This window comes from Sebastes umbrosus, chromosome 16 (assembly GCF_015220745.1).
Source record: "Sebastes umbrosus isolate fSebUmb1 chromosome 16, fSebUmb1.pri, whole genome shotgun sequence".
Lineage (NCBI taxonomy): Eukaryota > Metazoa > Chordata > Actinopteri > Perciformes > Sebastidae > Sebastes > Sebastes umbrosus.
This window is the reverse complement of record NC_051284.1, coordinates 7,813,637-7,841,399: the sequence shown is the minus strand read 5'-3', so window position 1 is coordinate 7,841,399 and position 27,763 is coordinate 7,813,637. Positions and strand designations below refer to the sequence as shown.

Sequence of the window (27,763 nt, the reverse complement as noted above, 5' to 3'; positions counted from 1 at the left end):
TAATTCAGCCATGCATGTTAATATTTCCTCTTTGTTCACTTTAATTCAATTTCTCACATGCTCATGTCAACATTAATGTTGACTGGATTACATTGAGACTTAACATACGCATATATCCATTCTCCCTCTGCATATGAAAAATCAGCTGAAGAATTTTGCCTTAAGCATTAGTTTAAGGCCTAACAGTTATGTTGCTGTCATCTTAATCAGTCTGGTAACACAAACATTGTTAAAGCAGTGTGTTTGTCTTTGTGTCTCAGGTGTTGGCCAGGAACCTGTACAGTGTTGACCTGAATGAGCTGCCTCTGGACAAACTCAGTGAACAAAAACAGAAGAAACATAAAGGAAAAGGTTGGTCAGTCACGAGAGAGAGTCTTATATAAAAACATATCCTGCCAGCGGATCTGAAAGACAGACAAGCTATTTTTGACATTATGTGATTCGGAGCCAACTGCAACTATTGAAGAAGAATTACATTCTATCTACGCAACACAAGCCTTAGTTTCATATCTAATGCGCTAAAAGTCGAAAGACGCATTGAAGACACAAAAGCCTACACTTTCTACAATTAATTCCACAATATTAACATGTCCAGAAATATGAAATATTAGTGCCATTAAATGTGCATCGAGAACTGATGTCCCACTCCATCCATCCACACCAGGTATAGGTTCGGAGGGCCAGCGGCAGATTGTGGATCGTTCCTTCTCTAAAGGCTGGAGCAGAGACCAACCAGGCCAGGCGGCAGCCATGAGGCAGCGAAGCGCCACCACCGCCGGCTCACCAGGCATCGAAAAGGCCAGAAGTATTGTCCGCCAGAAGACTGTAGGTCAGTATCCCTCCTCTTACACGACTGTCCTCCTCCTGAGTGTGTGTGTGTGGGAGTTACAAGTTTAAAGGCCAGAGAATGCTGCCATTAGTCATGTTGATAGCACAAACTCCAAGGTACTGTTCTGTGTATTCGTTTTAAACTGGCTGGTGTATGTGTATGTGAGGGTTGAAGAGGAAACGTTACTGGAAAAAACAAGTGCCCTGTCTTTCCTCAACGTAGTTAAGATGGCTTTGTTCCCTTCCTGCCTGTCTGTCTGACAGGAAGTTGTGGTGTATGCTTACTGTCATTCCTCCTCCTCAGTACAGTCTTGTTTATGCGAAGCCTTCAACTGTGGCCATTGGGGTGAAAGAAGTGGTCATAACACCACAGTGCACTGGAATACCAGTACGAGCTTAGAGCAAGATGATGACAACTGATGCATGTGTTTTCTGAAATTGCTTAAAGGGGCTCTATGTAAGAATCTCAAATTTGCTTGTTAACAGTGACACCTGTGGTCGTTAAGTCAACAACAGTCAGCGTCCTGCTGCTCACGCTCGTGCTCGTACTACGTAGACACGAGCGAGCGTCGTCAAAACAGTGAGGCGATACACACCAGACTGAACGTGATAGACGGCTGAAACCACAATATCACTATACAGTATATTTCACATGCTTGGCCGTAATGTTAGCTTTAGCTGTCCAATAGGAATTTTGCCAGATAAAGGGTCCGTTTTGATACCCAAAACCAAACTAAGGTCCCTCTATGAATAGAAGGCCCAGCCGATGTTGATCCTAGTTTTCCCCCGATGTCGGTCACATTTCTGTTTTGCAAGAGAGTCTTCACTAGTCACAACTTTTGTTTTTTTTGTGCTTCCGTTTGTAGTGGGGGATGTACGTTTGTTGGCGTTAGCGGACTCCATTTCTAACCGAACGTTAGCTGTCTTTGCACACTGTTAGCCTTGTAGCGGAGCTGAAGAGCCTAAAGAAACTCGCTAGCGTGCATGGCGTCACATCCGTTACATTTTCCCAGAAAAATACATCCTGCATTCTTCATATTAAAAGCAGTCTACAGGCTGATAGAGGAAACCCAGAAAGTCGCGGAACGTCTAATTTTTTAGGTTAGGTTACAACCTGCTCACACATTGGCAATAAAGAAAACGATTAAAGCACGTTTATACGTGTACACATTTACATACAGTCCCTTTTTAAAAAGCATGAATCAACAAAGATCTTTCAAACTACAATATGCAAAACTAAATGTATTGTTATTCTCCTGCCACTAGCTGTTTGCCTTTCATCAATCACAGTATGTTGTATGTTTCAATAAATGAGGTTCTGCTGTAAGTGGGGGTAAAAAAAAAAGATATTCTTTTTGTGGATACCTTGTGGACTCTTAAGAAGCAACCACATAAAGGAATATGGTGATTGCAGGGTATCTTTAGGATGTAGAAGGTCTAAAAAAATGTCCACATAATCTATTTAATACCCCTAAATAAAAAGACCATTGCTGAGATTAACAGCTCTTCTGGGCCTGTCAGCTGCACTTTTGATGTGGTTTAGCAGCTCCACTTGTAACAAGTTGTAAAATGTCTAGCTGTACTTTTGTAAGAAGTGAGTCCACACATGCTAACCAACATTCTTGCAGTTGTTTTGTCACATTTAGACCTGGTCAAACATGCAGACAACTTGTTGTGACTGCAAGTAAACAGTGGATCTGACTAGCATTAACAAATGTAGTGCTCCTGTGTGTCGGGTTCTTAAGAGGAGATTTGATCTGTCTCTCGCCAGCCTCTCACTGTCTCAGTCTTTCCTCCAGAGCTGCTAACCCTGTCTCACTCCTCCTTCACCTTCCCTGTCTCTTTCCCCTCTACGTCCGCCCTTTAAACCTTCCTCTTTTCTACGCTGTCCTGTCGTCTCTCTATGCTTTGCCTCTAACCCCATTAATCATTCTTCTTAATCGTTATTTTTTCCGGTCTTACCTTTGATAATTTATTGTTTCGATACCTCTCTCTTCAACTCATCTCTTCACCTTACTTGTCACTTCAACAATACCTTCTTTTCCCTTCTTGCTTCCTTCTTTTCCTTGCCTTCTTTTTCCTTCCTTTTCTGTCTCACACTCTTGCCCCCCTTTATTCTGTCTCTCTTCTACCTGTTCTTCCCACCTCTTCAGCCCTGCGTAGCTGCTCTACGGGGGACTCTCTGCTGTCCTCAGCCTTTATCCGCAGTGCTAAGAGTGCTCCCGCTCTGGCTCCGCCTCTTCCTGTCCTCCTCCACCACCACCACCCTTTACTACCCCCCCTTGCCGACCAGCTGGCAGGTACACACTCTTTGCACTACCTGTCTGCCTGCCTGCCTGGAAACTTTACTTGTCTCCACGTCCGTCAGAATCTTTATGCCTGTCCTCTCGTCTCTATCAATTCTTCTCTTTGGCATGACTGAAGCAACAGTTTGCATGTGGTCCATCAGGAATCATACAGCCCTTCCCTTTTAGACCTGTAACTGGGATGATCAGTGTGATTTTTGAGAAATGCTTGAACATCAAAGATGCATCATTCTCCCGAAGCCGTGCAATAATCCGGTCGGCATTGCTTGACATTTTTGCATGTGACAAATGGATGATCAAAGTTGAGGTATTTTGTCCATGTTGGCTCGTTGTCTCAACACAGTCTATAACTTATTTCCTCCACAATCTCCCACAATTATTATGGTTATTGTTTTGGACATTTGGTGGTTTGTTTGAATTTTGCCCAGTGAGAGAATGAAATGTTGGCCAAGCCAATACCTAAGAACGACAGCCGTCATTTTGACGCTGTTCTACAAGTATTTCACTATTTGTTGTAAATTAAAGGGTTTTTATTTACAGGTAGTTGGAGACAGCTTATGTCTCTGTTTCTGTTGACATATCTGCATGAAACTTGACCTCCCAGTTTTCCTGTCTGCTTGCTCGTTTCTCTGCTTGTTAACGTGCACCTGTTACTCATCTGCCTGCCTGCACACATGCACGTCCCTCCGTCAGTTCTTTAACTCCTTCTCTCTGCACTATTTTACAAGCATTTATTGTTTCTATGCCCTCGTCCTTGACCTCCCTATCATCATTTGATGCCATGTAGTCCTGATGGCATTTCATTTGACTCCTCCCCTTCTTTTCTGTAGGCCGTGGTGATGATTTTACTTTATCATATCCTCTGCTAGAGTGATTCTCCTTACTATTGTTTTTGTTTACTTGTGTGTTTACTTTTGGTGTGTGTCTTATACATGATTACAGGCTCGCTAAAAGCTGCCATTTATTTTACAGTTTGACATCTGATCAAAGTGCAAACTGCTGAGTTCCTCATCTCTCACTAGGGATGAGGAACTTACCAAGTGTAACAGATGTGGTTTTCATACAATTCGAAAATATGTGATTGAGGCTAACCGACAAGGAACAAGGAGTTAGTGCACGCCCTTTGTGGTGTGACTTTGCCTGCTTCGACTAATCTGTCTTTTGTTACTCAGTATGTAACCACAAGTCAGTTATTATTAGAATGACCGCACCCCTGAATGAGCTCAAGTTGTGAATTCTGTTAAAGCAGACATTTAAAGGCGAAGGCGGTCTAGGTAGACGGTGTTTGCTGGTTGAGGTTGATGTAGTTGTTACAAATTTTCTCAGCCACCTGCTCTGAATCCAGTTTATATTTTATCTCATTAGGCTAAGTCAAATAATGACCAGGATGTGGTGACTTGATTAAGGGACACAGGTTAGATTACTTCAGCACTGGCTCCTTTAGGCAACTAATAATAAAATAAATAATACAATAATATCACTGTATTTTTTTTATTTTTCAGAACTTTGGAAAATTTGTTTAGTAAAACTATGGATGTATAATAAGTGCACTTAATAACTAAGCATTTTAGGTATCTTTTGTTCATTTAGAAGTGTGTGTATGTCTGCATACTGTATGTGCTTTTACATGTACCCGCTCCCATTTACCTCTCCACTAACCTCACTCCCCCTTCCTTAATCTCCCCCCAATTACCAGACCTCGAGGACCCGCCAATCACACGGACATCCCGCTCCTCTCGGATGCGCCACTCTTCCCAAAGCGACGAGGCCCCTACAACCTCCTGCTCCGAGGTCTTCCAGGCAGGGTCATGTGACCTGGATAGCCCCGCCCCTTCCTCCCTCGCACGGAGCAGCAGCGCCTCTGACATCATGGAGCCTTTCATCGCTGAGCGGGTCAAAGGTGAAGACCCCCAGAGGGATCCCGCTTCGATCCCGAACCCCCCCCACCACCACCACCACTCCACAACTTCTTCCTTACTTGCAGTCAATAGCCACGCAGCTCAACCACTCCCACACCCCCTCACCTCCTCTTCTCCCACCCCTTTAACCAATGTCTCCAATGGTGTTGTGTCCTCGTCCTCAGAGGGACAAGATGATGGTCGTGTTTATGACCGGTTCTGGCACCAGATTGGCTCTCGAAGCCGGGTATCTAGTGCGGATTGGGTAAGCGACTGGGATTCGGCGTTCGCCGTTGCGTCCGAAAAGGAAATTGATGTAGAGGAGGGTGAAATGGGGGCTGGGGCAGAGGAAGATGATTTATTCTCCTCTATTAGGGACTACCTCACTAACAAAGGAGGCGAGAGGAAGGAGGATGCAGGAGGGAGAGATAGTCCTGGTCATGTACTAGAAAACAGTGTTGCACCTGTCACTGTGCAAACAGGGATAGCGAGAACACAAATGGAATACACAGGACAGGTAGGAGAGGCGAGACAGGTGGTGAGAGAGGACAGGCAGACGTGTAAAGAGGACAGACAGGTAAGTAATCCAGTGAGACATAGCAGTGTGGATTCAGCAGAGGAGAACGAAGCAGAGCAGCGAAGCATCTACGAGTGCCTGGAGTTGCAGTGTGAGTGGCCGTCGCCCAATGCTAGGGGGAGCTTAGAAAGACACACTGGGGAGAAAAAGGGAGCTGGAAGTACAGGAAAGGAAGAAGGACGGGAAGGGAAATGTGATGCATTGAGGGAAATAGGAGAAGAGAAACAGGGTGATAAAGAAGCAGCAGCAAATGAGAGGTCCATTTTATTCAAACAAGAGACTAGTTCAGTAGAATCTAGCACTGAATCAAATCAAACTTCAGACTCAACTAAAGCCAAGACGTCCCGTATCACCAAGAGGCATTCCGGGGGTGTTCATGTCAGCTTCCGGCCCTCGACCGAGTCAGTGCAGTTCCACAACCCCCTCGAGAGTAAAGAGGCCCACTGGAAAGCCAGGCTGCGGCGCCTCAGTCACTTCCACACACACAGCCACTCAGCTGGGGAGAGGCTTGGGGCCGGAGCTGGAGCAGGCTCCGGGGCGAAGCCGGGAGCAGGAGGCGCAGGTAAGTTTGGCTCTGCTGCTGGGATTAGCCACCGAGCAGGGGCACACGAGAAATCCGCCTCAGGGACTGTCACGGATAGCAGCGGGGCAGGGAACACAGCAACCGCCGGAGGCCTGGACAACAGGGCCGGGACCGGAGGGGACAAGGACAAGCAGCATCCCGGATCCTGTGCGGGATCCAACCTGGGCTCTGAGGCTCACTCGGAGGGCTTATCAAGCAGCTCAGGGTTCGCCGGCGTGTCGTCGGGCGTGCGCGGCCGTTTGGGACGCTCCGCCTTGCGGTCCCGAGCCTCCCGCTCGCGGTCCCAGGAGCCCGGCAGCACCGCCTCGCGACACCACCAGGGGGCTCTCCTCGGTGGCGTCTATAAGACTGTCGTTCACGCTCTGTCTTCGAAGCCACGGCCCCGAGGCCAGGGGTCATCCCAGGGCTCGTCGCCACAGCGGCAGGGCCGGGCCGCCATGGGCGACGCATCGCTCAGAGACCTCTACTCCCACGTCCTGGGCTACTTTGGGCGAAAGACGGCAACGCCAGGTGAGGATCGCAACGAACGAAGCGCTCACAAAAAGGACACAACAGATAAAAACAACAACTTTGGAAAGAAATACTCATCAGCACACAAACATCAACAACTCTCTTTTCCTTTTTTGGCTGTTTTTAACTGGTTTGTTATGATGGAATGATATTTTTTGGCTGACACTCATCATCTTGCTGCTGGACTGAAATTCAAACTCCCTGTTGATGTGTTTCCTCTTGAACGTAGCCCCTCCTCCAGCCTGCCTCCTGTCAAGGACCCCACCCTCCTCCCATACCTTCCCACCATACTGTTCCTCTACCTCGGAAGCCCCCCTCCCTCCTCCTCCTGTCCTCTTCCCTCTAAGGGCTTTGGGGATTTTAACCTTCTCTTCTCCTTCCCTTCTTCTCCACCTCCTCCTCCCTCTCCTCGATGTTGCATGCGGCCTCCTCGTGCCTCCTCCGCCTCCTCCCCGGACTCCGGCCCCTCTTCAGCTGCACAGGAGGAAACGACAATCCACCGAAAAACACACAATAGCAGCACAGATAAAAAAGAAATCCGACTATGCTTTACGTAATACCTCACAGAAAGCCCGCAAATGTTTTGTGGCATTTTACCATCAGAGCTTTGTTACATTTAGATTTACGTGTTTAGATATGGAAGTGGAGTTCATATAGGTAAATCAGTTACCACTAGTTAATATGTTAAATATTGCTGTAGTTCATTCTCAGACCACTAGAATGCAGCATAAGACCTTCTGTGAGAAAAGCCATCTTGATGATAACACAGAATTTGAATGGATATGAAAAGGTCTGCACTTTCAAAATCAACAATCTTGAATGGTTATTTGCCTTGCACACTGCCATAAGATAATATCAAACATGATAACTGCACCTTTGAATCAGCAGTACAAATGTTTCTATTCATTCTAATTCTCAGGCTGCAGAACTGAGTTTAATTGATTTTGTCCTGAGGATCAGGATGTTCGATACGAGCGCAGTGATTCATCACCTGAATCGGTCTTGATGTGGAATTACTGTTGCGCAGCCAAGTTCTTTTTTAACCTTTTTCTTATTTTATTCGAGTGTGTTGCTTGCCAACTACTGCCTACTAACTGTAAGTTTGGCTCGCCTAATTGTGCCAGATGTGTGGAATTTGCCACATACGATAATACAGTAGAGGCAAGAATTATTTTGACATGATAGTTCATTTTTTAAAATAACTCTTCCCTGGATCAAGAATATATATACAGTATATATATATATATATGTGTGTATATATATATATTTGTAAAGATTTTTTTGGGGGGCTTTTTTTGCCTTTATTAGATAAAAGCAAAGAGCCGTGGGTCGGGTTTGAACCCGGGCCGCTGCAGTAAAGACTCAGCTTTAGTACATGGGGCGCCCCTGGATCAACAATATCGACAGCAATGTTACTTTTACATGTTTACAATTACAGTGAATTAAGTCTACCCTGATCATCTGGTACTCCATGCAGACTAAAACCAGATATCTGGCTGCCTGGTTGTCTGTCTGGCTGTGTGTTGAACTACTTGGAACTGGATGATTGCTGATGGTTATGCCTAATCGTTGTTCTATGAACACAGGTGGAGTCCTCTGATCAGGGCTTTGTAAGCTCATAGCACTTAAAATGTGCACGTCTATGCTCAGCCAATTAGAATGAGCTTGCACAACCACATGGGTTCTGCCCCATATGAAAGGAAGCCCTGTACCTATTGGAGAGCGTTGAGGAGTCATCGTCCAGCACGCAACTCCATAGGAGGACAGGCTGAGCACATACCGAACATGCACAGTTCTGCAGATCCAGTCTGTAAAGCCATGTTGGAGGGAAATAGAACTAGAGTCAGCTAACGTCCCAGCCTAGCATTTCTGTAGTGCTGCAACGTCAACCCTTTAATGCTGTAGTGTGAAATATAATGTATATGTATGCATGAGTATTTATTTATTAGACTTTTATTGGTACAATAATATAATTGAGAAACGGATTGGGATCTTATTTTATTGTACCGTATACGTCTCATTCCTGTTGTTGGTGATGTCATGGCAAATAACCATAACAGTCGAATAGTCTGCCGGTAGACAACGTTATTTTCATGGTATTTAACATCTAGGCTAGAAGAAGTATCTGAATAACATGAATTGTAAGCGGGGATATACATAATCCATACATAATGTTATAAGGTTGATGCTTGAAGAACAGTATCAGAACAATATTCAATTTTGTTTGTTTAGTTAAGTTGGTTTGCTGCTAACTTCAGGTGCCTCCATGTGATTACCACAGCAAGATACTGTTTCTTCTAATGCGCAGCTAAAACTAAAATGACAGAAAGAAATGTTTGCACTGGCCTCTGTGGTTTTAAAGTTTCAACTTTGTTGCACATCTGACCACATCTGGGACAGACGAGGTCCTGCCCTGAGTGATGTAAAATGCACTTGCAGGACTTAACCGTTGGCCATGCTGTTAAGTGGAGGTTTCCGGTCTTAAATCTTGGAAGGAAAAATGTGCAGCAAAGGTGAAACTTTCATCAGCTAGGTGGCAGCAACGTGTAGATTTTCATTCTGTGTTGAATAACTCTTAAGCTTTATTGATCAAAGTCCTGGTGTTGGGGTCTGGATGAGACCAGGATCTGTCAGCTCTTATCAGCCACAAGTTCAGAAATTACAGATCAGTTGGCAGCGTATTTGCTCTCGTCTGATCTGGGACTGATGGATGCTCTCTGCTCTCCGAGTTCACAAACTCACACTGACCGCTGTCATTGCTACCAAGCTAACAACAACATAGTAACATAGTAACATAATTGCACTAATGTAGGCCTCTGACATGCTGCCTGTTTGGACCTAACAAGGTGATAACTCGCTCTCTGTGCATGGTGTGAATTAACTCCTGCATTGCTTTTCTGGTGGGTTTGCCTGCTGTGTTGTGGCTTTTGTTTTTTAACGATCAGTCTTTTGCTAACTTCAGGGCCTACAGTACATACACATCAGGATGTCTCTAACAATTCAGACAGAAGCCCCAGTTTGTTGTATGGATATTGTAACATTTTTAATGAGTATCAGCAGCATTAATTTAGATACTCCAAAGGCTGCTAATGGTGCTACAGGAGTTATCAACAGTCTCTGACTGCTCAAAGAAGCTAGATTAAAGTAAATGTCACCATATCCCTAATAGACTAGTACAAATAATCTACTTTAATGCACTTAGTCAGCAAGTCAGACTTGATTATATTATGTATTACAAACTCCTAAAGGTTATTACTCAGTTGTGTGTCTTTGAGGTGTTTGCGGAGGTATGGATCTACCACTGTCTATCATTGTGTTTGTGTTCGTCTCATCTGTCTGCGTGTCCACCTGTGAATCATCCCTTTTTCCATCATTTCTGTGTGTGTGTGTGTGTGTGTGTGTGTGTGTGTGTGTGTGGGAGGGTACTCTACTCTCGGTATTTGACTATCATATATCTGCCTCCAGCCAACAAAGAGGAGGTGGTCCAGAAGGCTCGTCCAGTCTCCAGCGACGTGGGAAGCACCAACCCGAACTTCTCTGACCTCATGGATGAGTTTATCCAGGAGAGGCTGAGGGCCAAAGGAACCGCGGTGAGTATGACACACATGCACACAGACACACACTGATTTAAAGATTCTGTGTCAGAAAAAGAGCTACAGGCTACAAGAATTAATGAAGCTCAACGAGATGACATTTAAACCCTGCTTTTTTCTCGATACACAGGGCCGCCGTGGCAGCAGCCCGGGAAGTCTGGAGGTTCCCAGGGACCTGCCGGAGCTCCTGGAGGCAGGTCAGAGTCCTGGATCACGACCCTCAGATGATCCCCGTCCCATTGACGATCCGGGGGTTCCCTCGGAATGGACGTCACCCGCAAGTGCCAGCGGTTCTGACGTCGTCAGCTCAGACAGCCAGTCAGACTCCTTTAATGCCTTTCAGTACTCCAACTGCAAGTTTGATAGTAAGGAACAAAACACCAGTTGTTTGACACATTTTTACATAACGATTACCATAATTTGAATTTGCCGTTCATGTTTTATCTTGTCAAAATGAAAAGAAATTATCCTTGTAAGTTCATGTTATCCATGAGTTTACTTGATTTGGAAACCCATGCAAATATGTTAGCCCTGAAAAATGTATAATGATCAACATTTTTTTTTGTAGATTTCACTTTCAGTTCAGAATCTTGTGGTGGAGGAGTTGGGTCTGGGGGAGGAGGTCGAGGCAGCTCACTGGACCAGGACAGCCTGGGAGGAGGCGTGGCCTGTGATGAACATGAAGTAGCCAGTTTGACAACTCTTCACATCGACTCAGAGACCAGCAGCCTCAGCCACACTGTCACTGTTACTGGTATGCGCTTAACATAAAGATCTCTCTAGCTACTGTATTATTTCAGCAGATCTAAATATACAAACCAACAGCCTAAATATTACATATCATACCACATAGATAGTTACATACCAATAATGTCAGTTTTGCTGCATAGCAAACATAATTGGAATGTAAATTTATACATAATTCTTTAAACATTTGTACACATCTAAACACATTTCTTAATGGTCTTTTAAATATGTGTGCTGGTAAACGGCCTATACATATTATTATTTATTACTTTTCTTCTTCATCAGCTATGGCGGCGTATTAGGGCCATTGTAGTTTAAAAAAAACAACTTAATTTTCCATGAATTTTTTTTTTTTTTCGAGTTTAAGGTGATACATTTACGAGAATATTATCTGATATTATAAAGTCATACATTTTCAATAAAAAAATCAGAAATTCTCTGAGATTAAAGTCACAAATTTACGGGAAAAATCAGTCGGATTGAGCAATAAGGAAATACTTGTGATTTTAGACTAGAATCACCATATTATCATAAGCATCTGGACTTGGAGAGTCATCGCCATGAATTGGGCTCATTCAGAGGAAAACAACATACTGATCTGAGTTTTTCTCTCGTAAATTTACCACTTAAATCTCGGAAATTCGTAATTTTTTCTCGGAATATTACCCACCCTTCCCTGGCTCTGTAATTTATTTATTTTTTACCTACAATGGTCCTAATATGCCGTTGTAATCCGCTTCCTTACAGGTGTGATGTACATTTCACATGAAATTTTAGAGTGTGTAATCTGGTGGATTTGATTTCTTTTCTTTTGAAATCTCTTCCTGGCATGTGACAAAACTGCAGAGTGTTACTTCAACAAGCAGCTTTACATTTTGGCTGATAACTCCTGAACTCTTCGAATTAGCAAAAACTTCTGTCTCTTGGACCACCAAGTTTTCATTTAGTTTTTCAAATGTCTTTTTTTCTCCTCCTTTTGTGTACTGTACACATCTTTGTCCAGGTTCTGAGAGTGCATCTCCTATGCATTCCCTTGGGGGCTCTCGCTCCCAGACGCCCTCCCCTGCCACACTGACAGCAGAGCACCCTGATCACACACACTCGCACACACACCTACAGCTGGACCAGAAGCTCCACAACTCCGTCCTGCAGACTCCAGATGACCTGGGTACTACAAACATGTACCTTTATGTTATTTTTTTTTCTCTCAGCTGTGAATGAGAGGTTACTGATTGACTCATTGATTGATTCTAGAAACCAGCGAGTTCCCCAGCGAGGACTGTAGTGTCATGGCGGGCGGCTCTCTAACTGGATGGCACGCAGATGTTGCCACGGTAATGTGGCGGAGGATGCTGGGTATCCTGGGGGATGTCAATAGCATCAAAGACCCAGAGATCCATGCTCAGGTCTTCGACTATCTGTGTGAACTGTGGCAAAACCTGGCCAAGGTGTGTACTAACACACACACAATTATTACATTACTAACTAGGAGATGACACTTTCTATAAAGATTGTTGAGGTTTGTGTAAAAATGACACTTTTCATTTCAGATAAGAGATAATTTGGGCATTTCTCTGGACAACCAGTCGTCTCCCCCGCCACCCGTTCTCATCCCACCCCTGAGAATCCTCACCCCCTGGCTTTTTAAGGTAGGTGTAACTGAGGGATCACTGTAGGACCTCTGACATTCATTACATTGAGATCTATTTACACATGAGAATCAGAACCATCTGTTTTTCACTTGTAGCTTATAATATATTCATCTTATTCAGGAATTGCCATGTTTTGATTGATTTCCTTTAAAAACTTAACACCTTAACGTGCTTGTATATGTATGTTTATTCTCATATGTACATATATGTGCGTGTTATCCTCCAGGCCACCATGCTGACAGAGCGTTACAAGCAGGGGAAGCTTCACGCCTACAAGCTGATCTGCAGGATCATGAAGAGACGGCAAGATGTTTCCCCAAACTCCGACTTTCTCACACACTTCTACAACATCATGCACCAAGGACTGCTGCACCAAGACCAGGTAGAGCGTGTGTGGGTGTCTGAGTGTGTGTGTGCAAGTATGGAAGCCCACAAAGGCAAGTGAGGAAAAAAATGTGATGATCCATTTTCTAAGTCTGATCTAAATTGTTTTCTCTCCTGAGTTTATGACTTAAGAACAGGTGGAAAAAAACAAAGTTCCTTTCCTTTTTTTTCATCTGTGAAAAGTTATGGTAGGCGTTTTTTTTTTTGTGACAAGAAGTGTTTGTTGTTGTAATACTCATTTCATAATAAATCAGGATCACTTTTCTAAATTAGCCAATTAAAAATTGCAAAAAAGAAAGACTTGACATCAATGTTGCATAACTTGCTAACGCAAATTATATGTACCTTGTGTTTAGAGTGCACGGAGAAATTCAAACTCACCTGGAAGAAAACATGAATGCTTTTAGTCCTATTTCGAACATGGGGTAGTGGTGCACTTCAGCCTCTTGTGGCCAAAATGAGTATTACAACAACAAACAAAAAATGATCCTGATAAAAACAAAATCCCCTGACAAAAACTTTTCACCTGTTTTCACAGATTAAAAAAAAATGTAAGGAACTTAGAAAGATTATCCTATTTTTTCACTCGTTCTTAAGTCATAAACACGAGAGAAAACTATTTAGATCAGACTTGTATGCAAGTGTTTTGAAGGTGACAAAGATAATAATGTAGAGCTATCTTTATTCAGATTAAAGGATGCAATATGGGCTTTTTTTACAAATGTGCTCTAGCTGTGACTGCTATAGCTATAGGAGTGTGTTTAAAAACAACTTTGTGGTGTCTACAGGACATTGTGAATACCATCATAAAACACTGCAGTCCCAGGTTCTTCAGTATCGGTCTCCCTGGAGGCACCATGTTGATCCTGGACTTCATCATCGCAGCTTCTAGAGTCACCGCCTGCTCATCACTCAATGTAAGAAACACACTTGTGCGCAGTGTTATTTGCAATTATTGAGACACACCTGTACAGTACAAACAGGCACATATGTAGATGTGCTATTTTTTTTATTTCATTTGAATTTCCTCTGTCCTTCTCTCTACTGTCTTTTTGTCTCTATCCCTCCCCCGTCCTCTTGTCCAGGCTCCAAGAGTGGAGGCCCAGATCCTGCTGGGATCTCTGGTGTGTTTTCCCAACTTATATGAGGAGCTTCCAGCCCTCCATCCCACCACAGCCGACGTGGTGCTAACCAAGTTCCCTGATGTCAAGGTAGATGGAAGCGATAATAAGTTTGAGTTTGAGGGCCTGAGACAAGTCATCATGCCCCCGTGCTTGGGCAGTATCATTATTCTTTTATGATAGAATGAGAGAAAACCACAGTAGAATAGGGAGTAACATAGATTGTACCATAAAACTGTCATCTCTGTCATAGATACACTGATGTGCGGAATCCAAACATGTCGGTATACTTTAAAACGGACATCCACCAAAGCATTGGGTCAAACACTTAAACAAAGCTCTATCTACTTTGTGTGTCAAGTCAGTCCAAACCTTGTTACGCACATGTCTGCTGTCCACAGGGGGGTCTCAGAACCGAAACTAATAGGTTAATGTCTCATTGGTCATTCGTGTAACAGTCCAGAGCTATAATGGGAGTAATGTTGTTGTTGTTGTTGCTGCCGTGTAAACAGTTAATGCCATGCGTGGCAGCACCTCAGGCCCGCTCACTGGTTCCTTACAAGACAGAAACTTGTTTTGAATCACTAAGCGGCCATTAACACTGACCGGAGGGACGGGACCAGTGAGTGTGTGAAGGTGTGTGGGTGTGTGTGTGTGGATAAGTCTGGACTGTGCCTGTGTGTCCAGATTGCAGCTTGTGTGTGTGTATGATATATATTAACACCGACCTCATCATGTAATCCCTTGGATCACTTTTCTGGAAAAACTAGAAAAACAGTGCAAGTGTGTGAGCACTCAGTCAATGTCTTTGTTATACACACCTGGAGGAAAGGTTCACTTTGTGTGTGGGACCAGAGGCCTGTAGCGTTAGCGAGGTAACTTCAGGGTTAACCCTTCAGGGTTTTCCGTCCTACGAAGGTGGTTCACTTCTTACCGGTGTAGATCGCCATGGTAACTTATGATGAACAGCTAACCTGCTCCGGAGCAGGTTATGTTCCAGATAAGAGATCAACTCGTATAAAAGCACCTCCTACTGATCAATCAGAGCTCAGTGCGGTGATCGTATGATAATATTACACACATATGAAGAAGTTTAAGTCATAATCCAGGCTATAAACAACACAGTTTAAACTGACAAATGCAGGAAGGACAGCTGGATTTATGCTGTGAGTGTTTACCGCTTTGAATTATATTTTTATATTTATTTTTTTTAACTTGCTCTTGAGTCCGTTTCACACCACCGGGGAGGAGGGGCGCAGATGAAAGCAGGTTGAAATAGTCATAGACGCCACTTTATAATCACAGGATTAAAAGAAGTGTAATCCATTCATCCATTACACTCTTAAAAGCTATTTATATTTAGACGACTATACCTGACTTCTGAGTGTTCCGTTAAATTAATAAGTCTGTTAATTTACGCACTCACACATCGGGAGTTTTTTCTTTTGCCAGTTGTCCTTCCTGCATTTGGCAGCTTCAACTATGTTACTTTTAGCCTGGATTATGTGTTTAACTTCTTCGTATCTGTCTATAATAGTTTGCTCTTCTTTTGTTAAATGTGCTGCTCTGCCTGTCTGTGGACTTGTCAATGTCTGTGATTGGTCAGATACTGCAAACACCTCACAGCCAGACTGAGAAACCCTGAGTTGATTTACCGAGTTGATAACCACCTTCGTAGGACCGTTTAGCGTGATCTCGGTTGTTCGGGTTAGTGAAGCCAGATAACGAGAAGATACACTGGGTATGTTGAACTCGCTTCGTAGTACAGGCCTCTGGACAAGATGTAGGTATTTACAACACATAACTAATGCCTTGTATTGTGTTAGGCTGATGAACTGTCTTTGTCTGGATCCTTTGGTTTTTAGGAGCACATTATCAAAACCATCCTGACCTCTGCCAGGGACGAACCCTCTGCTCCTGCTAGGTAAGTTAACACATTTTTGAGATCATAGTTTGTGGTGGTGGTTACAGGTGTAGGGGACACGTCCCCTTCAATGTTCAGAACATGTGGGTAAGGAGGAGTCCTGGGGATGGACTGGAGTAAACACAGCAAAAGCTGCTCTAATACAGCCGCACATTAGTGAGAGAATAATATAAACCAAAAGGTTGAATTCTAGTCTGTTAACTATGATGGAGTACTAGAGCCACTGTTAGAAAGAAATAACAGTAGGAGGTTTTGAGAATTAAGTAATAACATATTACGAGAAAAATGCTGCGATATTTCGAGAATGAAGTCATAATAGAAAAGGTTGTTTTGAGTCATATGTGCATATTTTAGCATTTCCTGACAGTCCATAGGCTATTGCAGCCTACTGTTATTTTGACTTTTAAAAAGTTTGGACTACAGCGTGACGTCTTTCCTCTGACCGGTAGCTCTGTGTTGCTGTTTTTTAAAAATACTGTGACTTTATTCTCATTAAATTATGACTTTATTGTCGACTTCTCAGAGAGCACAGATAGTGGGATATGTTTTGAATGTTTTGAATCATGCCTACATGTGTGCTGACTCAACAGGGATAACATTTGACTATTTATGTTCAGTGCTTGCCTTTGTAGTTTTATTTTCTGTTAGTTGGTGTGTTTATAGATACATACATGTGTAAAGTGTTTGCTTGTCCAATATACAGAATTTGTGTGGATCTTTTGTATGTGTATCTATTTCTATTTATGTACGTGTATAACAGCTGCTCCTGCTATATTTGCTTTGTTAGGTGTGTGGCTCTGTGTAGTCTGGGTATCTGGCTGTGCGAGGAGTTGGCTCATGGGACTCAACATCCACAGATTAAAGATGCTCTCAACGTCATCTGCGTTACTCTGAAGGTCAGTGACAACTCTGTGCTGCTTTATGTTGATTTGTCCTTGAAATACAAATCGAATCTATAAGGGTCACATGAGATTATCTCATACAGCCTTTGGCCGTTCTCAAACGTTTGTCCCTGCTGACCGTGGTACGGTCTCTGTCTCTGACCATGATCCAGTACCATCAGACCAAAGCAGTGAATCTGCATCAAACAGGCTGCTGATTGGCCGCTCGTAACACTGTAGTGTCTAAACATCTGTTCCTCTTCTCCCTGGATGTTTGATTAGGCCTGCTTTAGTTAAAAGAACACATTAAACCCATAAGGCTAAGAACTAGATTAACTGTAATAATATGACCCATTGAATAAATAAAGAAGTTTAAAGTAGTAAATTCAGCATGTTTCTGTTTGGACATTTTCACAGCAACTGTTTTTATTCCTCCGTGCCTGCGAAAGCCGTGGCCGGAGGCTTTATGTTTTCGGATTGTCTGTCCGTCTGTTCGTACGTCCGGTCCATTCTCGTCAACGTGATATCTCAAGAACGCCTGGAGGGGATTTCTTGTAATTTGGCACAAACATCCACTGGGACTCAAGGATGAACTGATTCGATTTTAGTAGTTAAATGTCAAGGTCACTGGAACCTCACGTCCGCCCCATTCTTGTAATATCTCAGGAACGCCTTGATTGAATTCCTTCAAATTCGGCACAAACATCCACTTGGACTCAAGGATGAACTGATTTGGATTTGGTGGTCAAAGGTCACTGTGACCTCACATTTTTGGCCACAACTAAATAATTCATATGCTAATTATGACAGATTCACAGAAATGTCTAATAGGATAAAATGAGGACATTTTGTACAGACATGGATGTAAACTGCAACTTGACTGGTTTGGTGGAGGCTAACAACCGCGAGGTGGTAATTCTAGTTTAAATGAAAGTTCACTGTCCTCTATTTACATATTTATATGGAGTTTGATATCACACAATGAGACCTGAATTGTTGTGTGGTTTCCCTAACATGGCGGGCTCCAAAGTGTGACGGAAAACATTGTTGGAGATGATTGTTGGTGTTGGGGAAATTGCCTCAGTTGGTATTGTCTGTTTCAGGCCACAAGACTGGGAGGCCTGTGGATCAGAATAATACTGTCCAACATTTACTGTCTCATCTATGGCCAAGTGGCTCTAGATGGACACAAACACACACGCACACATACCTTTTCCACCTTGGAATCCCTAGCTTGTGTATCGGCAGCCAATGGCCTGCTAAGACATTACAGCAACACACACACACACACACTTGCATTCACTTACTCCTGGGAGCAAACCCTGGACAGTCAATATGTTTGGTCCTCCTTCAGATAGGAGACTAATCCAGGGGGAATGCTGCAAGCTGTGACACACACACATACACACACAGTATCACACATATTGTCCACTTGGATCTCTTGCCTTCATACCAGCAGCCAGTAGCCTCAGACATGGGCCCGGTGATATGCACACACAATCACACACACATACACAAAGCTGTAGGGATCGGCATATTTCCATGCAGAGCCACTTCTTCCTGTTGTCCTCCTCATCCCACTACTCCTCCGATCTAGAAGCATTTTTTGGGTAGTAGTGGTGATCCTCATTAGAGCCTGACTTTTAAAAAAAAAATCATATACAAGTATTTAATATAAAGCAATTACAAGTAAACATATTCAGAATACTTTGTTTAATACGTTGTCTGTGACATTTAATATAAACATAAAGAGGACCCACCCCATGTTGGTCACACGAAAGAGAAAAAAGAAAGAAAAATAAATAATTAAATAAATAAATAAAATAATAATAAAAAATGTAATTAATAAAGAAAGAGAAAGAAATGTCATTAAATAATAGATTTAGCTAAAAAAAGAAAAAAAAAAGAAATTAAATTAAGTTAAGCGTAATGTTAAGTAAGACTATATAAAGACAATAGTATTGGTTGGAATTAAGGAGACAGACATATTAGTAGTAGTAATAGGCCATAATTACAGAGTAGGAAAGGAGTAGTGAAGATCCCTCTCTCTTCTCTGTCCCTGCCCCGCAAGCTCCACTCAACAACTACTGTATTTTGATAATCGATTAATCGTTAAAAGTATTTTTCCATGCACAAAATGCTGTTTTCAGCCTCTCAAATGTGGAGATTTCCTGCTTTTCTCTGTTTTATATCATATTAAACTGAATATCTTTGGGTTTTGGTTGGACTGCAAAAAAACAAGACATTTAGAGACTTCACCTCAGACTTTGAGAAACTGGAATGTACATTTTACACTATTTTCTAACATTTATGGACCAAACAATTAATCAATTGATCTAGAAAACATTTCGTCAAATTAATCGATTAATGAAAATAATCTTTAGTTGCAGCCCTAATGACGATCCAAGAAGCTCATAGTATCAGGATGTGAGTAAAATGAGTTCAAATACTGCCTCATACTGTCAGATCCTATAGCATTTCCTCATTTAACGGTAAAAAGATGGATCCATCTAACCCTAAAATATCTGTTTAATTAACTGCAATTTTTGGTTAAGTATGTTGGTTTATACTAGCAGGTTGGCTTATATATATAAATGTACTCGCAGAACTTATGAATTAACACAAATACTTTGTTTTACCAGTACTCCAATAAGAACGTAGCACTGGTGGCGTCAGACATCCTTCACCTACTGATCAGTCATGTGGATCATCTTCAGAAATTCCCCCCTGACACTCCAAAGAAGATCGTAGAGGTGAGACATTCTTATTATACACTTCTGAAATATTGGTTTCATTTGTTATTCATCAAGTCACCATCAGCATGTTCACACGCCCTGATGGAGTAAATCATATTGTGTAAAGCTATTTAAATAAACATAACACTGTCAAATTTCCATTTAGAGTTCTAAATGGAAAAATGTTGCTGCTTCTTGGTGGGTAGATTTTCTGGTGAGACATCAACTCAGATGCTCCCACTCTTACCGCTTACCATGGTGTTCTTAAGTCTTGTTTCATTTACAAATGTAATGTCATATTTTCCTCTAGTTGGCCTTAATTTTCTTTTTATATCTCTACTTTTTTCACACTAGTGGTAGTAAAAGTTTAAACAGACAACAATTTTGTTTGATTTTATTTCTCTTAGATTTTGATCGCCACCATCACACACTTGCTGCCTAATACCGAGTCTTCTCCTCATGAACTGGATAAGAGGGTAACACACACACACACACACACACACACACATCTTCATTCCCTTTCACATTTTCTCACGACAGAGAGGCGAAGTCCCGCCCCTTCCGGTGGATCACCATGGGACCTTATTTTGGAAAAATATGAACGGTAGTCAACGGCGAGAGACTAATAATTTTTGATCCTGTTTAAATTGCACCATGAAATACACATATGATGTTTGTCAATTTAAAAGATCATTTTGCAAGTCAAAATTGTTGTAAAACTGTTGAAGTATAAGACTGTGAAAATACATAATTAGAAAGACTACACACCCAAAAGTCACGTAGTGGCGTCTCTCTCTCTGAAGCTACGATGCGATGTGTGTTTCGTACTGGGATGTACTCACACCAGCAACGGGTCTGGCTCGTTCTTTCACTTCCCGGCTAATAAAAAGACCAGGAGTCGCTGGATAAAACACATCAGGTAAGATAACGTCACATTTGTGCGTGGAACGTGGAACAGTTCACTCAAAGATTTCACACAAAACTAAAAGATACCACAACAAACTGTGACTTTCTTGACTTGCAAAATTATGTTTTAAATTGACAAACATCATATGTGTGTTTCATGGTGCAATTCAAACAGGATCAAAAAATATTTGCCTCTCGTCGTTGACTACCGTACATGTTTTTTCCGAAATAAGGAACCATGGGGGACACCAGAAGGGGAGGAACTTCGCCTCTCTATATTACTCATTTTGCTTAGAATGTAACCTTATACCTGTGCATGCCTGTGTGTGTGTGTGTGTCACAGCTGGTAGTGTCCCTCCTGCTGTGTCTGTTGGACTGGGTGATGGCTCTGCCTCCAACGACTCTTCTTCAACCCGTTCAAACACGAAGCCCTCCAGACAGGGACCAGCCTACCAAGACTCTGCTCAGCTGTATTTATAAGGTATTCATGTGTGACTGTGTCATCATTACACAGCCCTTAACACACACACACACACACAGTCACTTATTCACTCAAATCTTTTATTCCCCCAAAACATGACCCATATCGAAAATACGTGCTTTTATCATTTGAAGTATAAGCATCAGTGCAGTAAAGCTGCACATGGGCTATAAATGAGGCATAATGGAATTCAATCTGAAACCCCCTTTTCTTTTTAAACTGTCCAGGTGCTACATGGTTGCGTGTATGGAGCCCAGTCTTTCAACAGTCCCAAGTATTACCCGCTGCAGCTGTCTGACCTGCTGAGTGCAGACTACGACCCGTTCCTGCCGTTAGAGAGCCTCCGAGAACCAGAACCACTGCACAGCCCGGACTCTGAGCGCTCCAGCAAACTACAGCCCGTCACTGAAGGTATTTTATCCGACGTCAGGGACACACTACATCACTGTTAGACCCATCATTCGGTATCTTCACTGATTTTCAAGAGATAGAAATTAGTCTGAGCATGTGAATATGTATTTTGCGATTCACATGGTCAGAAATATATTACAGACATACAAGACCGCACCCAGTACATATCTACATCTAGTCCGTAATTCTCCTATGCATGTAAAGTGGCGCACACCCACACACACACACACACACACACACACACACACACACACATGCTCAGTGACCCCCAAACCTCTACCAATCACTAAAGATGGAAAAAGTTTGGTGTGTGTGTGTGTGTGTATGCATGTGAGTGCACCTGTCTGCATCCGTGTGAGAGTGTGTATTGTCCCCTGCTGTGACCCACCAGGACACAGTGTCTAGTCTAATGACTGGAGCACCATGATAGACCATGCTTCTCTCCTTTTCTCTCCTCTCGTTATTTGTATCTTCTCATCTTCACTGCTTCACTTCCTTTCTTCTATTATTGTTTTAACATTATTCTCTGCTAATATTCTTTTTACTTATATTTTTTTTCCACCATTTTTTTCTACTATGTTCATTTGTCCTTTCTTTTTTTTCTTTTTCCCCCTCCTCCTCCTGAGCTCTCGTGAGGTCTAGGGAGTCGTCGAGAATGTCTGGTCAATACATATCTGTACTCTACACACAGCCCTGTCAATAAGGAGCTGCTGGAAAGTGTCGCAGTGTGTGTGTAATGATGTTGATTAGCCAGGATCTGCTGGCAGCACAGTGTGTGTGATGGCATTGGCTTCTGCTCAGCGTGGGGCAAACTATGTACAAGCTGAACGTGCGTTTGGACCTCTTCCTAGTCTTCACTGAAGTTTTGTTGTAACTTGGAACCTAAAGCCGGGTTTCCACCAAAAGTTCCCGTGACTTTTAGTCCCCCGGAAGTACTTTTCAAGGAACTAAAAAGTTCCTTCAGCCCACTGCTGTCTGCGTTTCCACCGCAGTCTAAAGACCCGTGAAGATTAGGCAAATTAGTCCGTCGACGTATGAAAAATGCAAACTCCACCCAGAATGTTCCCGTTCTTTTAGAGTCTTTTTGGGGGGTAAAAAGGCCCCATAAAATGTCCCTAGAACTTAATTTAGACCCTGGTCCCTGCAGTCGAAACGCAAGTTCCTCAAAAGGTTTTTAGCTCCCGGGGGAAAGTTCCTGTGGTGGAAACAGGGCATAAATATCAAGTCGCAATAGCGGTTGCACCTTTTTAGCCTACTAAACAATAACATCTGTAAATGGACTGTAAACTTAATATCTGGTACTCTAAATGTTTTGCTCTGTATGTCCTCTGTGTGTGTTTTCCTTCTCTCTCTGCAGTCCGCAGCCGTATTCAGCAGGGCCTGGTTTCCATCGCAGCCAGAACAGTTATCACACACTTGGTCAACCATCTAGGACATTATCCAATGTCTGGAGGGCCTGCTACTCTGTCTAGTCAGGTACTGTGTGTTGGTGGTAATAATGGCAGTATATGATGTACTGTATATGGTGATGTTTACTTGTTTGTCCAAAGGGGAATACAGTACATTTAATAGTTTTCAATACTTTTATATTTAGATCTTTGCATTTTGCTATGGCCCTTGTCTTCTAGGTGTGTGAAAACCAAGACAACCCCTTCTGTGAGAGTGCAGATCTTGGACCAGAGCTTTTCCATTCACCAAACCTGCAGTTTCTGGTTCTGAACGGCTCCACACTGCTCTCCGTGTATCAGGTAATCACAATTGAAAGAACTTTTCCCTGACAAAATTTTAAGCTTTATACGTTTCTAACTATAACCAAGATCACACTACATGACTTTTAGACCAGTTTATAATATATAAACTGTTCTATATATATAGGTTATATATTTGTCATCATGACTGATGATGACCAGCTGATTTCAAACCTAAAAGGAACTAGTTTGTTGTTTTATCTTAAAGGACCAGTGTGTAACCATTAGGGGGATCTATTGGCAGAAATGGAATATAATATTAATACGTATGATATATCTAGTGTAAAATCATCTGAAAATGAGATTGTGTTTTCGTTACCTTAGAATGAGCCGTTTATATCTACATAAGGAGCGAATCCCCTCTCCACTGAGTCCGCCATGTTGCACTGCCGTGTTTCAACAGTAACCAAGAGCAGACAATGCAATGGTATCATTAAGACTGGCTCAGGCTGACAAAGTAAATTATAACACAACAGATTATGATGCTTTTCAGTGTAACGTGAGTTAGAATATATTGAATTATTTAATACTAAGCACACTTACTTTTCCTTGAAGTATGCTGATGAAGTCAAAATGGATTATAATTTATTGATTTTCCTGTTGCTAAAAGGAAGCAAATGAGTGAATAAAAGGTTTTTAAGAAGGTTTACATTTAAGGCAGTTGAGATGTGGATTGTGTGAAAGATGCTGCAACTCATCATCAGAATGATTTCTTTAATATTTGGTACATTTAGAGTTTAACCATTGTCCCTGGTCCTCCTCTATTTCCCAGATCCGATCAGAGTCTGGTGTACCAGGAGGCGGAATGACAGCTGGTTTGTCCTCTGCTCCCGCGTGCGTTCGTGTCATCATCCGAGATGTTGCCGGAAAACACTCCTGGGACTCTGCCGTTCTCTACGGGCCTCCGCCGTGCACCCCGAGCAGCCCAGCACACACATTCATATCACACACACAATCGCCTCACAGTGCGAACCTTCAGTTACGCACTCCACCAGGGGGTCCGCCGAAAAAGATGGGAGAGACGCGAGAAGACAGCGAAGAGGAGGGGCAGGAGGAGAACGAGTCAGAAGAGGAGGGGGGAGGGATGGAGGGTGAAAGGCAAGTTTTTCAAGGAGAGGGGGAGGAGGAAGAGGAGGAGAGGAAAGCCGCCGAGGAGGGGACAGGAGAACGAAGAGGAGGTGAAGGAGAAGAGGAGGAGCAGGAGGATGAGGAGAGGAACAGGCATAGGATGGATGGGGAGGAGGATGGAGGGGAGTCGGGCTTGGAGCTGCTCCTAGCTCCTCCATTGGCTAAACGTGTGTGTCGGGAGGCAGTGCCAGCCTGGGATTCACTGAGGGAGGAAGACGACGCACTGGATGAAATGCTGCAGTACCTGGGATACTCGAGTCCTGAGTGTCTACAGAGAGCAGGTATACACACACTCACACACACTGCGAGTACATATTGTATTTGTGTCCTGAATTGTCATAACAGTCATTCAATCTGTAGTACAGTTTATAAAACATTAAATACATACTGTTCAAACATAAACAGATGTCAAAGTTAACGCAATAATATTTTAAAGCCACTAATTTCTGTAACGCATACTACTTACGAAGGAGGCTAAATAACGCTCCAAACTTAGGCAAGATTTTGGCGAAGAAAAACGGGCATGGCCATATTCAAAGGGGTCCCTTGACCTCTGACCTCAAGATATGTGAATGTAAATGGGTTCTATGGGTACCCACGAGTCTCCCCTTTACAGACATGCCCACTTTATGATAATCACATGCAGTTTGAGGTAAGTCATAGTCAAGTCAGCACACTGACACACTGACAGCTGTTGTTGCCTTGAGTTTGCCATGTTAAGGTTGAGCATATTTTATGCTAAATGCAGTACCTGTGAGGGTTTCTGGACAATATTTGTCATTGTTTTGTGTTGTTAATTAATTTCCAATAATAAATATATGCTTACATTTGCATAAAGCAGCATATTTGCCCACTCCCATGTTGATAACAGTATTGAATACTTGACAAATCTCCCTTTGAGGTACATTTTGAACAGATAAAAAATGTGCAATTAATTTACGATTAATCGCGATTAATCATGGACAATCATGCGATTATCACAATTAAATATTTTATTCGATTGACAGCCATATTAAAAACCTGTGTCAAATCAAAGATGGACACGGGGCGCTGCGGTAGCTCACCTGGCAGAGCGGGCACCCCATGTACGAAGGCTGAGTCCTTACCGCAGCGGCCCAGGGTTTGAAACCGATCTGTGGCCCTCGGCTGCATCTTTTTCCTCATTTCATAACTATCTCTGTCACTATCACTAAAGGCAATCAAAATAATAATAATAATGATCTTTAAAAAAAAAAAAAAATCAAAGGTGGACACTTACTAACCAAGGTTTCCCTGAAGCTCTAAAGAGAACAAAACACAATTTCTGACAAGAACACAGCTAACTTTGTCTCCTGATTGGTCCCCTCAGGCATGCCGCTCAACATCCCAGCCGCTCCTCCAGCCTGTGTTTCAGAAAAGCAGGAGAACGATGTGATCAACGCCATCCTGAAGCAGAGCGCTGCTGAGAGAGAGTTCGTCCTTCATGTACGTATTGTCCAGATTCATCTGAATAAAATGAGTTTGAATCCGTAACTCCCAGATGAGGTGGATACTCAAATACTGGTGGGTCATAAGTGCAGCACTAGGCATTATATAGTCTGGCTAATACTGCTTCACAATAATATTAGGTTTCAGGAAGTAGAAGATACATCACAAGTTATTATCCTGACAAAGGTCTGGTTGTTGTGATATTTTGGAAATGATCACAAAAACGGCTTTCTGTTGTTGGTTTCTCTGTTCTGATCGTAATTGTATATGATTTGTTCATATTGGCATGAAAATGTTTTAATTTAATGTAACTAAAATCACTGAAAAAGAACCATCCAATCTTTTTCTAAGTCATGGCTCTCACACAATATTGATTTCTGTTTAATTTCCATGATATTCATTTTTTTTACCCTTTACATTTTTTTGCATGACACTGAATTGTTGAATGTTTCAGAGAGGCGAGGAGCTGAACTTTAGGGCTGTGCAGCAGACTGAACCAGAGACGGAGACACCACAGTCAGCCTTCTACTACTGCAGACTACTGATCAACATACTGGGGCTCAACTCCTGGGAGAAGAGGTGAGACCAGACACAGACATACATATACGAGAAACCATATTCAAGGGGGGGTTTTATGTTTGAAAAACAATAACAGTAATGTAACAATATGAATATACACCGATCAGCCATCGCATTAAGATCACTGGGAGGTGAAGTGAATAACATTGGTTATCTCGTCACAATGGCACCAGGCAGTGGGTGGGATATATTAGGCAGCAAGTGAACATTTTGAACTTTGAACTTTGTGTTGGAAGCAGAAAAAATGGACTAGTGTAAGGATGTGAGCGACTTTGATAAGGGCCAAATTGTGATGGCTAGACGACTGGGTCAGAGCATCTCCAGAACTCCAGCTCTTGTGGGATGTTCCCGGTCTGCAGTGGTCAGGATCTACCAAAAGTGGTCCAAGGAAGGAACCCGGTGAACCGGCGACAGGGTCAGACCCAAGGCTCATTGATGCACATGGGGAGTGAAGGCTGGCCCGTATTGTCCGATCCAATAGAAGAGCTACTGGAGCTCAAACTGCTGAAAAAGTTAATGCGGGTTCTGATAGAAAGGTGTCAGAACACACAATGCAGCGCAGTTTGTTGTGTATGGGGCTGCGTAGCCGCAGACCGGTCAGGGTGCCCATGTTGTCCTAATGTGATGGCTGATCGGTGTATATAAGACAGTGTGTTTGGTTATGGTCTTTTTACATCTTTCTTTTGACTTTGTATTCATAGTATCGTAAGTATTACTTTGTGTTTTAAAATGCAACTGAACAGAAGCATTCACCACATATGCGGCCCGGACCATTATGAATGTGGTCTGAGCGATCGGATCTCAATGCGTCTTGAGTAGGTTCACACCTGTACTTAGAGCTGTCTACCTGTGACCCCATCACTCAGGAAGCATGTTAAGGCCAGGTCTGAACAGGGCCTAGTTCATCTATAGACTGATCTGACATCAGCTAATTCATCCAGACTGATCTGGCTGGTAAATTGGTTATTTTGCCATTTGCAAATTACTAAAACCGCTAACATTACAAAGCAACCAATGCCAGATCCATGCAGTGTAACTAAGTTAGGATAGGTCGTCAGGCAGCGAGTCTCACAAGAGTTTTTTCTCGTGTCTCGTTTCTTGTATGTTCGTAATGTATGGTAATGTTACATCACTCTTTTGTTCGACTCTTGCTTGCGCCTGCGGAGCATGAGCAACAGGATGCTGACTGCAATATGCTACTAAGAGGTTGTTTTTCAGGTTGCTGTAATACATGTGTGTAAAGTCTTTTACAATTTTCTGTCTCCCCTAGAACAAACCAAATGGCTGTTGAATGCAAATGAGAC

At 42.7% G+C, this 27,763-nt stretch overlaps 1 protein-coding gene across 6 annotated transcripts in view; it reads left to right on the top strand.

The window, feature by feature from the left end:
- ralgapa1 (Ral GTPase activating protein catalytic subunit alpha 1) overlaps window positions 1-27,763 on the top strand; it is an 83,283-nt gene that overhangs the window by 13,864 nt on the left and 41,656 nt on the right. For 2 of the 6 annotated variants that reach the window (XM_037747297.1, XM_037747298.1), the window contains exons 17-40: window positions 261-351; window positions 665-829; window positions 2,982-3,128; window positions 4,831-6,702; window positions 10,168-10,292; window positions 10,426-10,660; window positions 10,864-11,049; window positions 12,046-12,210; window positions 12,297-12,490; window positions 12,593-12,691; window positions 12,921-13,076; window positions 13,867-13,995; window positions 14,164-14,289; window positions 16,065-16,123; window positions 16,911-17,019; window positions 19,647-19,757; window positions 20,147-20,215; window positions 20,989-21,126; window positions 21,354-21,537; window positions 22,895-23,013; window positions 23,166-23,285; window positions 24,058-24,694; window positions 25,762-25,877; window positions 26,335-26,459. In XM_037747297.1, the coding sequence (XP_037603225.1) occupies window positions 261-351; window positions 665-829; window positions 2,982-3,128; window positions 4,831-6,702; window positions 10,168-10,292; window positions 10,426-10,660; window positions 10,864-11,049; window positions 12,046-12,210; window positions 12,297-12,490; window positions 12,593-12,691; window positions 12,921-13,076; window positions 13,867-13,995; window positions 14,164-14,289; window positions 16,065-16,123; window positions 16,911-17,019; window positions 19,647-19,757; window positions 20,147-20,215; window positions 20,989-21,126; window positions 21,354-21,537; window positions 22,895-23,013; window positions 23,166-23,285; window positions 24,058-24,694; window positions 25,762-25,877; window positions 26,335-26,459 (5,477 nt within the window). The remainder of the gene's footprint in view (window positions 1-260; window positions 352-664; window positions 830-2,981; window positions 3,129-4,830; window positions 6,703-10,167; window positions 10,293-10,425; window positions 10,661-10,863; window positions 11,050-12,045; window positions 12,211-12,296; window positions 12,491-12,592; window positions 12,692-12,920; window positions 13,077-13,866; window positions 13,996-14,163; window positions 14,290-16,064; window positions 16,124-16,910; window positions 17,020-19,646; window positions 19,758-20,146; window positions 20,216-20,988; window positions 21,127-21,353; window positions 21,538-22,894; window positions 23,014-23,165; window positions 23,286-24,057; window positions 24,695-25,761; window positions 25,878-26,334; window positions 26,460-27,763) is intronic. The other 4 variants (XM_037747300.1, XM_037747299.1, XM_037747301.1 and 1 more) reach the window with 4 other exon arrangements.